Genomic DNA, 13,164 nt, shown 5'->3' on the forward strand with positions numbered 1-13,164 from the left:
TATGGTGGAAATAAGCTATATCATACTACCAGGAGTGTACAATATAGAGATAATTATATAGATACTATATTATACACTGCTGATACTATTACGTTGCATAATCACTTTCCATTTTACATCACACAGATTGCCATTGCAGTTGACATTATGAAGTAACATTAGATGCATGCGTATGCATGTAAAGCATTTAGTGATTGCTGCTTTAGCATCATGGTGAAGCGATGTTTATATCATCAATAAAGCTTGGATCTGTAGTCTCAGTCCTGCTGCTCAATTCCCCTAATGCTATCAACAATTTCGAGTTGCAACCTACATTTAATTTCAAAAAACAATTTACTTGAGATACTACAATGTTTTAAATTCAATTACACATCAACTGTAAATCATAAACATCAACAATATAATTTATAATTTATCATGCTTTTATCAAGATTTTGATGAAACTATGTACTTCGTTCTAGGCGATACCCACGGCAGGCAGCAAAAAGTGTCCTGCTAACACCATGTATTTTGCAGCTGCTTTCAACAAAGATGAAGGGCCAGCCTGATCACTCGCATGGCTGCATGATTTAAGCTTCAGTAAAAGACGAACCTCACCAATTTAGTACTACTTAGAATACCCCCTCCGCACCACCATCAACAGCTCGATAATGAAATTAGGGTGATTTGAGCTTTTCCGCAGCCGACTCGTCACCGCTGACGAACAGCGATCCCACTAATTGCAAGCTTGTTGAGAGCGAACAGAAACGATCCTTAGTTTTAAGTACTAAGTTTAACATGCAGCTATAGAGGCTTAGGGATTGGAACAAAGGCTTGAATAAAGGATTTTAAGATTCACAGAAAAGTCACAGCATTCATTACTAATGAGGGAGGGCATCAGAATTTTAGCCATAACGTTTGTGCCTTCAGCAGGAAATACATTTACATTTCATAGCAATAAAGTTATGCAATGTCAGAGTTAATTAAAATTACTTTCAACCTAATCCTTTGGACAAAAAATATTAGTAATACTCACACTGAACCATTAATCATTTCATATTCAGACTGGTTGACATTTGATTTATATATGTTATCAGGAGTAGATAAAGGGAAGGAGTGTGACATGAATAAACAAGGGAAATTCGTCATTTAATAGGCCTATAATACTCACGATTTACTACGCGTAACTATCCAACTTGAGCTCAAATCGGACACAGTACATTCGCCCATCATCGTACCAAATCGTTTCCGATCGTAGACACGCCGCAATCCGGAGATACAGACTAAAACATACGACACCGAGTTCTCCATTCTTTGGCCAATAAATTTCACAACGCAATGCGCGCACTATAATTCAAACAAAAGGCAGCTACTAACCACCTGTCCACGGCTTGCGCTCACGGGCGAGGCGCTGTGGCTAGCAGGGTGATTAGGCATACGCAACACTCGGCGAGATAACCTTTGACCGCGGTAGACAGCTACAATGTATGCCTGTATGTCATACCGGCATGCCGGCACGCACACAGGCGCCCAATCCGCTATCAAGCAGCAAGATCGGATTCAAATCTCCCTGCGAGCCACAGCGGCCTCGCCGTGAGCGCAAGCCGTGGACAGTGTGTTAGTAGCCTGCCTTTGTTTGAATTATAGGCGCGCTATGCGGTGAATTATTGCGCAAAGAATGGAGAATCGTGTCGTATGTTTTAGTCTGTATCTCGCGAGTGCGGGTGTCTACGAGGAAACGATTTGGTAGGCGGAAAAGGTGGAGGGGGGGTGATGCGAATGTAACTGAGATACAACAACATCGCGATGCAGACAATATCCGCGAACAACTAGAGAAGCGACAGGTGACACAGAAAGAGTATGATGCGAACCAGAGCCAGTAATCTGCCAAATATGGACAGTAAGCAGACACTGTGCAAGAGCCCGTATAAGACCCGTTCGGGTAGGGTTGTGAAGAAACCAGACAAGTTTGAGTAACAAGTGACTACTAAGCTGAGCCACATGTAATATCTCAGCAGTGTATATCATAGTATATAGAGTGGCATATTAGTTGTATTAATATTTACTTTACTTCATTACATATCCCACAGCCACTGGAAGATTGTTTTGTTCACATTCCTGTGTCATGACTGTACATCATTAGGCTATATTGCAAGTAATAGTGTTTGTGACACACCGTGCCGAAATGGCATAATAATCCATGGGTGTGACAAGAACCAGAGGTTCTCTAATGTTCATTTATGTATTCAGTTTCATTATGCAATTGTGTAATTTACATGTAATGCGCCAAGACTGTGTGAATGCAATAATGTAGACATATTCAGTTCAATGGGTAAAAGATCTAATGCTGTGTGCACCATTTACCAGAATTACAATAATCGTAACACGGACAACTTTCGCTACTGTAATAATTCGTTTATTCTACACAGTATGCCAGTCCAGCAATACCTGTATGTTTAGCATTCTATTATTAGATGCATATATATAATGCTTATTTTAGTAAGGGGGATGTAACAGTATGTACACAGTGTACGCGAAGGACTACATTGTAGCGCGGTGTTATGCGGTGCGCAGTAATACCTAACTCTCTTACTCGCCGGTCACAATGGCGTAAAGCTGCATTATACGAGCGCTCCTAATAAAAGCTCATAATCATACATATGTGTTGACATCGTCATTCGTCAGTATCAAGTATATAACTTATAATCTATTTTAAATTTGTCTGTGTATGCACTGTCTACTGTATGCAATTGTCTGTATTACTTGCGGGCTTCTAGCCATTCTCTTATTAACCATTATGTTTGCATGTCTTGTGTTACAAAATCACATTTTATTTTAGCTGTTTGTCTGTTAACCTAATGCGTGACGTAAAGTTAAACATAATAAGCATCAGAAATGCTTTGAAAAGCATTTAACATGTTTGATCTGTTTCACACATTGCGTTAATAATAATTCCTAATCCCAGTAATGCAACAGTGTTATTAACGGTTTTATATTTTTGAATGGTTTATTGTGTACATGTCATAGTTTTAATTGAACCGAATGCTTTTAAGTAATTGGAATGTGTAAGCATTTTTCATTTAACTGCATGGGGGACTCGGAGTTTGGATATGGAGAATATAGAAGCCCATTCTGGAACCTCTGCACATGATGTTAAATAGGAGTTCTGCTCTACTGAGCTCTGCGGTGAAAACCTTTTATACTCACCAGATTCATTAACTTTGTTCCTTTGTGTAGAAACCTGGAGTGGATTTTCCCAACTACGTGGTCGCACTTTATGACTTTGAAGCAGAGGACGATGGTGATTTGCCGCTGAATGAAGGCGATGTTATCAAGGTGCTGGAAAAAGGTAGCACAACTATACAATCATTTGGCTGTGATTTATCGCATGTGATGCATTGTATTGCAACTGTCAGCTAGCTTCCCTGCACCAAGGTTGGATTAAGCTTATTCAGTAGCAAGAGTGGGTTTAGCAAAACCGACTATTACGTCGCTATAAATTGTGTCTGTTTGTTTCACAGTTAATGAGGACTGGTATCGGGGATCGGTCAGCGGCAACATTGGAGTGTTTCCCGTCTGCTACGCTAAGCCGTACGTCAAGCCAGCTCTTAAACAGTGGCTCACCAACATCTAGCCTTGTGTTAGCATGGTAAGCAAGGGTGCTATGTGTAGAAGCGACGTTCTATAGTTGCTAATAAGACCGGGTGGGCAGAGAATGCTCGGTGCAGTGAAGGAGTCACGTTATAGTACGCGTGGTAAAGTACTATAGTCAGCAGGGCAGTCTGTTCTCCGTGAATGATGTGGGTTGCCCAGTCTTAAAACATGGCTATCATGGTATAAAATGTAGATTCTTGCAGGGTAACATCTTAATCGATTTATTATTCTTATCCTGTTTTTTAATCAAACAAAAAATATCAGGTCAGACAGCTATTGTCTGTTTGTTAGAATTATTGAATGTCGCCCTGCTGAGGCATCTCAATCGTAAAACAACTGTATACACATACATGTCAATACCTATATTTCAGTCGTCAGGCATTTCAATATATCACCATCAGTGTCGCGTTATGTCGCCATGATCGCATACTGAAGCCATGCACTGATATGGAATTGATGCTTTGTCGGTGCAAACGTGCCGGTGTTCGACGAGCAAATGTTGACGTAATTTTATTTTCATTTTATTGCATAGTTTCATGTTGCACTAGGATGCGGACAATTGCTTTGCGAGAAATGTGTATAGCGACTGTGATGGTTAATGCATCTATATAACAGTTAGCTTAGTTTCTAGTACAGCAGGCTAGCAATGCTAACGTAGACTTGCAACCCGAAACTGTGATCTCAGCGTATAGTGAGAGAGGAGCTTAATATATTCATATTATGCATGTATAATCAATCACAAAGGTTGATCACACAGTGCATGCGCAGGCACCACAGAGCCACCAGTATTATCGTGTACGGTTTCCTTTTAGCTTCATTATACGCAAAATTTATTATCCTCTGTAAGATGTTGTATGTGTGATCTAGTTCATAGTTTTTGCTATATATCTGGGTCAGTAATTCATTTTCTGTTGTTATTATAGCTGTGCTCATTCATAATAACGATTACTCTTCTTCGTGAATATTAATTACTACTCAAAATGTCAGGAATATGATAGTTTCAGCTTTAATCAAAATATGTACCTCATATATTGTGATTTGCTGCATATATATTTATGCTGATTTTAATTCTGGCTGAGGTACTACTTCGTTTGCAATAGTTCGAATTTACTTGGAATGATGATTTTGACATGTTTAACTGAAAACCTATTAGATAAGTCAACTGTATAAGCAACTGTGACGATCTATCAATCATCTATATATTTGTGTGCGTGCGCAGTGTTTCTGCACATATATTTATTTATTTCTATACGTACATAAATGCTTGTTTGATTTTTGTGCCATGGGAAACAAGCAAAGAAATTGCTTGTGTTTTGTTTCTCACATGAACAAACCACATTGCATCGTCGTCTATGTCACGGCGTTATATAGCAGCTAGAATATTATTGTGTGTGCGTGCACGCGTGTGTGTGCGACGCGTGCGTGCGTGCAACGAAGAAAAGAAGCTTCGTGCTCCTTGAATAGGAATTTCAATTTGCATGAATTGCATACAAACAAACAACCTGATAGCGCTGCTTTCAACACTGCTGCAGCGCACTGGTCACAATTCAGTGATGTACTGTACGATATTCAGTCTCCAATGTAGTACCTCACGATAAACATCACAGAAAGCGTGCAATGATCTTGCTTGCCAATAGGATACAGCGCAGCTGCTGCCGTTGCTGTGGCTCTACCCGTGTGGACCTTCACTCCCACTACAGATAGATACCACCTGTAGCCCTTCTCTCTCTCTACAGGTAGATACCACCTGTAGCCCTTCATTCCCACTACAGATAGTTACCACCTGTAGCCCTTCTCTCTAGCGAATGTACTGTGTCCGATTTGAGCTCAAGTTGGATGAGTTACGCGTAGTAAATCGTAGGTATTATAAGGCTATTAAATGACGAATTTCCCTTGTTTATTCATGTCACACTCCTTCCCTTTATCTACTCCTGATAACATATATAAAATCAAATGTCAACCAGTCTGAATAGAAATGATTAATGGTTCAGTGTGAGTATTACTAATATTTTTTGTCCAAAGGATTAGGTTGAAAAGTAATTTTAATTTAACTCTGACATTGCATAACTTTATTGCATGAATGTAAAATGTATTTCCTGCTGATAGGCACAACGTTATGGCTAAATTCTGATGCCTCCCTCATTATAATGAATGCTGTGACTTTTCTGTGACATCGTTAAAATCCTTTATTCAAGCCTTTGTTCCATCCTAAGCTCTATAGCTGCATGTTAAACTTAGTACTTAAAACTAAGGGATCGTTTCTGTTCGCTCTCTAACAAGCTTGCAATTAGTGGGATCGCTGTTCGTCAGCCGGTGACGAGTCGCTGCGGGAAAAGCTCAAATCACCCTAATTTCATTATCGAGCTGTTGATGGTGTGTGCGGAGGGGGTATTCTAAGTAGTACTAAATTGGTGAGGTCGTCTTTTACTGAAGCTTAAATCATGCAGCCATGCGAGTGATTCAGGCTGGCCCTTCATCTTTGTGAAAGCAGCTGCAAAATACATGGTGATTAGCAGGACACTTTTTGCTGCCTTGCCTGTGGTATCGCCTAGAAGCGAGTACATAGTTTCATCAAAATCTTGATAAAAGCATGATAAATATAAATTATATGTTGATGTTTATGATTTACAGTTGATGTGTAATTGAATTTAAAACATTGTAGTATCTCAAGTAAATTGTTTTTTTGAAATTAAATGTAGGTTGCAACTCGAAATTGTTGATAGCAATTAGGGGAATTGAGCAGCAGGACTGAGACTACAGATTCCAAGTTTTATGATGATATAAACATCGCTTCACCATGATGTAAAGCAGCAATCACTAAATGCTTTTACATGCATACGCATGCATCTAATGTTACTCTTCATAATGTCAACTGCAATGGCAATCTGTGTGATGTAAAATGGAAAGTGATTATGCAACGTAATAGTATCAGCAGTGTATAATATAGATATCTATATAATATCTCTATATTGTACACTCCTGGTAGTATGATATAGCTTATTTCCACCATTAATTCTGTTCCAACTGATATCATGTAGTAATTCTGTGGTAAAGGTGAAAGAATATTCGCATCGGCTGGGCACATTTGCATATGTGCAAATGAGGGCACAGTTACAAGAGCCATATCATGCGTTAGCATGAATGTAGATCCCTGCCAACATAAAACAAATGCAGGACTTGCATGTCAAATGCAACTGCATAAGTAAAAATTGTTATTCTTGAAACTTCAGTGCACTGAACATTAAAAAGTGACTCAAGTATTGACGTAGACTTGGTGTAATGAAAAGCTGTAAGTGCTTAGGTTTATTGATTAGACTACCCATCGTTTAAGTAATATGGGCTAATTAGATATCCCTAGCGAAACCTCAACAAGTTACACGTCCACATTAATAATTGAACCCAACGACAAATTCCCGTAAATTGTTCGTATTTTCAGGAAGCGGCCGAGGACGGCCAGACGTCGGTGCCGCTGTCGACGACAGAGGGCGCCGCAATGACGCAGCAACAGGCGACAAACTTCCAGGACATCATAGCGGAGCTCGCAGCGAAGAGCAGGCCCGCCGTTGATGCCTCCTCCTCCTCATCCTCCTCCGAGTTATCGCTCGAAAGCTCCCCTTCGAAGTCCGCCAGGAACGAGGGAGATGTGAATCGCGGTGGTGACAAGGTAGGGTTGCGGCTGGCGGCGGAGGAAGCGCCGGCGGCGTGGCCGTGCTGTGAGGCGGAGAGTCAGCCGTACAGCCGGCTATCAGACTGCAGCAGCATGACACAGGTGAGCCACGTGAACAACAACCACAGCGGCGGCAGCTCGTTCTCCGTCTCCGACTCCGAGTCAGACCTCAGCCTGAGCGGATCGAGCTCGGCGAAGGGCGTTGCCAACAAGGTGAAGTTCTTCAATGCGAGGCAGCGGGTTCTGGCGTCGTTCCGGGGCTCGGACGCCGAGATGAAGCAGCCGGAGTGGCAGAGTAATGGCAGTGTGCTACACGGGAGGCTGGGCAACGGCGATAGGTACAGCATCGGCGATGGCAGCCCCGTGGAGGGCGTGTCGCTGGGCTTCCCTGGCCAGATGAACATAAAGGAGAATCCAAGCGCGCGCTTTGAGGAGGAGAACATCGACTCGATCAAAGAGCACCTGTCTCAGTACAGCCACCAGACGGAATCTAACCACATGGTAACCGTGGAGACGCATAAACTGTTTGTAGAAGGCAACCAGGTGAAAAGGCTTGAGACTAGGATAGAGAATAGGGTAGTGAGTGGTGACAGTAACAGTCGCTGCAACACCCCAAAATTCACTGACTCCAAAGCTGTGCTTGAAAATTACGAGTCCCTAAAGTGGGTATGTAGTTGGATTTGGCATGCACTAGCACAATTGAACTCTTTCTTTTGGTGTATTTGGTGCCTTTATAGATTTTTTTTTAATTTGCAAGATTTTAAGCAGTCGTAGGATATTTATTTTCTTAGATATAGCATGCCGTTTTAATGCGTTTGCTCAGCCGATTATTTCAGCTTGGCAAAAACTTATTTGGTATCTGTAACAGTATGTACACAGTGTACGCGAAGGACTACATTGTAGCGCGGTGTTATGCGGTGCGCAGTAATACCTAACTCTCTTACTCGCCGGTCACAATGGCGTAAAGCTGCATTATACGAGCGCTCATAAATCCTAATAAAAGCTCATAATCATACATATGTGTTGACATCGTCATTCGTCATGGTGGCAGCGGAAACTATGTGTGCTCAAGACGCCTCATAAAGCAACGGCAATTCATGTCAGTGTCGAATGTATGTGTGAAAGCCCGCGGTGCATGATGCCTCGTTTATGGGCTGAGTGGCTACACTACAGCGCGCCATGCCAACGATCGGCATGTAGTGCCCGGATGTGCGCGCAGCCTTGAGCTCGTCTCGTGCGATGGCAGCACGGTGCGCGTTGTGACAAATGCTGTAGACGGCGTAGAGCAGTAAACAAGCATGTCGCGTGAGCAAGTTCCGCGCATGGACTGGGCTTTGCCTGACCAGGCAGATGCCTTCAAGCTTTTCAAGCAAAGGCTTGAAATATATTTCAAGGTAAAGGGTAAAAGACGAGGACCAAGTCAATTATATACTGCTCCAAGTAGGAGATGAGGGTCTTCGCCGCTATAACGCGTTGACGCTAACAGACGATGAGAGGAAATCAGCGAGCGGCATATTCGCCAGATTCGCCGAACAATTAGAGCCGTCTGAAAACTACCGTATTAGTCGCCTGAAACTAATGCATTTCCGCCAAAAACAAGGAGAATCCGTTGACGACTTCGTGAATACAAGTAAGTTACAGGCAATAAGATGTGACTTTGAGGGAAATGAGCTCAATGACAGATTGGTTGAATTGATCATTGCCAGCACCCCTATACCTGAATATCAAAAAGAGTTACTGAGCAAGGACAAAACCTATAAACTAGAAGACGCACTAGTACTAGGCAGGGCATATGAAGCGGCAGACTTACATGTACAACAGCTTAAGGACATGAGTGTACCAACTGCTGCTATACACGGTGTCACTAAACGTGCTAGTGGCATATGCCGTAATTGTGGGTTAAAACACCAGTACAAACCACGGGAACAGTGCCCAGCATATGGAGCAGAGTGCAAAGCTTGTGGCAGAATGAACCACTGGGCACGCGTTTGTCAAGCGAGCAAACAGAAACGATGGCACAAATCCCCACCACGTGGTCGGGGACCCTCAGGTGACCGTGGACGCTCAAGGTCTGATTACAAGGGAGGAAAGCCATACCGAGCTCGCAGCAACACTCCTTACAAGAAAGATGACCATAGTCATATGCATGCAGACGCTATCCACAATGCACAAGACAGTGCGGAGGACCTGGGTGAGCGATTCGATAGGTTGCAATTCAGCAACATAACTGTGTCAACCATGTGTCTAGATAAGATGCAACGCGATGAAGCATTCGCAGGTTTAGACATCAAGCTACGCAACCGTCCAGGCGTACACACGCTCAGACTCAAGGTAGATACTGGTGCTCAAGGAAACACCTTGCCACTATCTGTATTTCGCAGAATGTACCCCAACATGCTCACAACGGAGGCTACCCCGCACAAGAAATTGCCATGGCAGCCAAACGAACACGGCTAACTGCTTACAACAGCACACCAATCCCGTGCCGTGGAACTATTGACATGCCATGCAGGTATAACGGTTCTGAGTGGACCGACTGCAGATTCTACATAGTGGACGTGGAAGGACCAGCTGTTATTGGTCTACAGTCCAGTGAACGGCTAAAATTAGTGACACTACACTGTGCAATCAACAGCACAAACATTGCTGATAGAGTGACAACAAAATCATCTACGAGAGCAGACGTATCTTCCATAGGGAACGTGCATGACCTGAAGCGACTGTACCCCGAACAGTTCGACAGGATTGGATGTATGCCAGGCACATTCAAGATTACAGTCGATCCAAATGCGCCAGCGCACGTTGATGCACCTCGAAAAACCCCTGTTGCACTGAAAGACGAAATAAAGAAAGAGCTGGATTACATGGAAGAAAACCACGTCATACGTAAGGTGACAGAACCATCAGACTGGGTGTCTAGTTTGGCCTATTCGCACAAGAAAGACGGATCCCTGCATGTCTGTTTGGACCCAAGATATCTCAACCGAGCACTAAAACGTCCATATCACAAGATACCTACTGTAGAAGAACTCACACACCACTTCGCAGGGGCTAAGGTATTCTCAAAGCTTGACGCGAAAGCGGGATACTGGTCAATAAAACTTGACGAGGAATCATAAAATTTATTTTTCGGGGGCTACTTTTCAAGCTCGCGTGCATGAAAATAGCATTCTAAAATTTGGTTTGCATTGAACTCTATGCAAATTTACGGGGGCTCTTTTCGGCATTTCGGGGGCTATTTTTGGCATTTCGGGGGCTAAATCGCCCCGAGCCCCCGTGTATTTTTTTCACTGGTACCCGCCACCGCCACAAATGGCGACACGGGTAGAGCTGTGAATCGCAGTGCTAGTACGTAGCAGATTATAAGCAGTTTTAAGAATTGAGTTGTGCTTCAAATGCGATGAGTGACGAACGTATATAAATGAACGCGACGTTGTGTGAGGACTCCTGAATTTTCTTCTATTCCAAAAAACTATATTTATGCACGCAGCAGCGTTTCCTGGAGCAGTTCTTGTTTTAAAGTAAGGTGTTGCATGATCCAGCTGCCTGTCAGTGGTACGATATAAAGCAGGTTTCCAGGGGTTTGTAGCTTTACAAATAATGTCAGCATAATCAATGGGTGGTTAAATAACAGCGTACGAAAAATATAGTGCTGCGCTGTGATAACAATGAAATCTTAGGACCACACCACTGTGGCAACAAATGATCAATCAAATCACGTTTGTATCATTTTGTAAATTATGGGTGTGATTTTTTAAAAGGTTAACCATTATATGAGTTATAAAAAAAATCAATAATATTAATAATCAACGGTATAGGCATGCATGTTATTAATTATCACTCAAGAAATATGATGTATTTTGGCGTTATTTTTTAGTGTTGTGCTGCGACTAATATAGGTTCATAGTTGAAACGTTCATCACATGATCGATCGAGTTTCCTTATCAAAATATTTTACATAAAGTAAGTCAGCAGGTGGAAATTTATTCAATTTATCCATGTACAATTGTAAGCAAATCGTTCATGTTGCAGACCGAAATATGCTACTAATAAAATAGCACCATCTGTTTGCAAGATTGTAGTGTTTTTGATAAAATTACAAGTTAAGAGTAATTTGATGCATTTTTGCTGTTGATCTGATAATACCATAATAAAGAAAATTGTAATCATGCAATTGATCGTATTTATGTTCCTGTTATATATCCACTTTCAAGGACGGCAGTGGATTCAGAAGGTTAGGAGTGATATGTCTACAAATTGTAAATAAACGTTTCAACCATCAAGTATTGACAATTGCACATTCAATAATCCAAGCCAATAACACAACACAGGCCCGTCCCAAGCTTGTCAAAAAGGCAGGTGGTATGACAGGAGTACTTCTACTACAATTTTCTGTGAAATAAGCGCGCGAAGTCCCTAACGGCCCTGCTAATCATGGCCCTGGAAGCTCAGGGGTTTTAGATGCTCTCTAGTGCAATCTGAGTCTTCTTTTGGAGCATTTTTGCACAAAATTTATGCCCAATATTTCAGAAATAATGTTGGTTAGGTGAGTGATGATTCAAATGGCTAAATAACTAATTCCCTGGGTAAACTCTGGAAAAAAAGGGAGTTGCTACGCCCCGCCCCCGTCGGACGGCCATGCAACAATGCGTTGGTTATCGTAGAAACATTACATCTTGGCTTTAATTACAAAGCTAACATATATAATATTTGTGCTTTCAACTATAACGTGCTAACGTGTTTTCAACACATCTTAATGGGAGACTTTACTCTAGGTTCAAGGGTTATTTTCAGCTAATTTAGGTTATAATTACGCTACATAAAAAGTTTCATGGTTCAATCACCATTAGAAATATTTAAAAAAAATGTTCTCAGAATGATGTGACGTCCATTATATTTACTGATTTTGCCGTCATTATTTAAATATTTACTTATTAATTAATTAATGTAATTATATTCGACAGTATAATATTATGGCGTTAAAATCCCAAGTTTCAAAATAGCATTTCCAAAATTTTAAAGGGAGAGTTTACTCTAGGTTCTAGGGTTATTTTCAGCTAATTTAGGTTATAATTACGCTACATAAAAAGTTTCATGGTTCAATCACCATTAGAATTTTTTTTTTTTAATGTTTTAGTTTGATTACAACGACGGTGGCGCCACTCAATGCGCACGATCTGATAAGTTGCGCAAAACCACTTTCGGTCGACAGCCCAAGGGCGCTGAGACAGACCGAGGGGTTGTTCTTGCATTTATTAATTTAAAAGCAAAAGCGAACTTGTATGATCGGTATAAACGACATAGTTTTCAGTTATAATATGAATACAATTTGCCCTTAAAATGAATATCGTTCGGTTAAACTGAGCAATTTGTAAGGGTATAAAGTATACATTGCATTTTGTGAGTAGCCCTCGTCCTGTAAACAGTGCAAAATAAAATTGTCAAATACGACCGGCAACTTTTTTCCCGGGGTGGCAGCACGGTCGCGGGTGTCATGGCGTCCGTTCAAAATTTCCGTAGCGCTTGGTGTGTAATTCAGATTATAACAATTAAATTAGGCTATCTGCGTAAAAATACGCTGTGGATAAGCACGATTTGTTATACAGTAACGGTATAGTTGTAATGGAAGTAAAATCCTAGCGAGGCTAGTGTCCGCCCTTTAAATCTTTTACACAAAAGGAGATATAGTGATAGTGGGAAAGATACGCCTAAGAAAGGAAGCGCGACCGAGCGATAACAACATAAGCTAACAAAATGAAATTGAGAATTTTTGTTACAACAAGGGAGGATATAGTAATAAGCCCAGTTCTTAGTTAACCAAAGGGTTTGTGTGAACGTCACAGGTCACGCAGGTCATTTGTGAC

At 41.6% G+C, this 13,164-nt stretch overlaps 1 protein-coding gene across 1 annotated transcript in view; it reads left to right on the forward strand.

Annotated features, from left to right (window-relative positions):
* Positions 1–8,176, forward strand: part of LOC106807264 (neutrophil cytosol factor 2-like) — a gene marked incomplete at its 5' end in the record, with an annotated part of 34,755 nt that extends 26,579 nt beyond the window's left edge. Inside the window, 1 exon segment of the mRNA XM_014809559.1 lies at positions 7,070–8,176. Within this exon segment, the coding sequence (XP_014665045.1) occupies positions 7,070–8,074 (1,005 nt within the window).
* Between the last annotated feature and the right edge of the window lie 4,988 nt (positions 8,177–13,164).

Source organism: Priapulus caudatus, unplaced genomic scaffold (genome assembly GCF_000485595.1).
Source record: "Priapulus caudatus unplaced genomic scaffold, Priapulus_caudatus-5.0.1 Scaffold204, whole genome shotgun sequence".
NCBI lineage: Eukaryota > Metazoa > Priapulida > Priapulimorpha > Priapulimorphida > Priapulidae > Priapulus > Priapulus caudatus.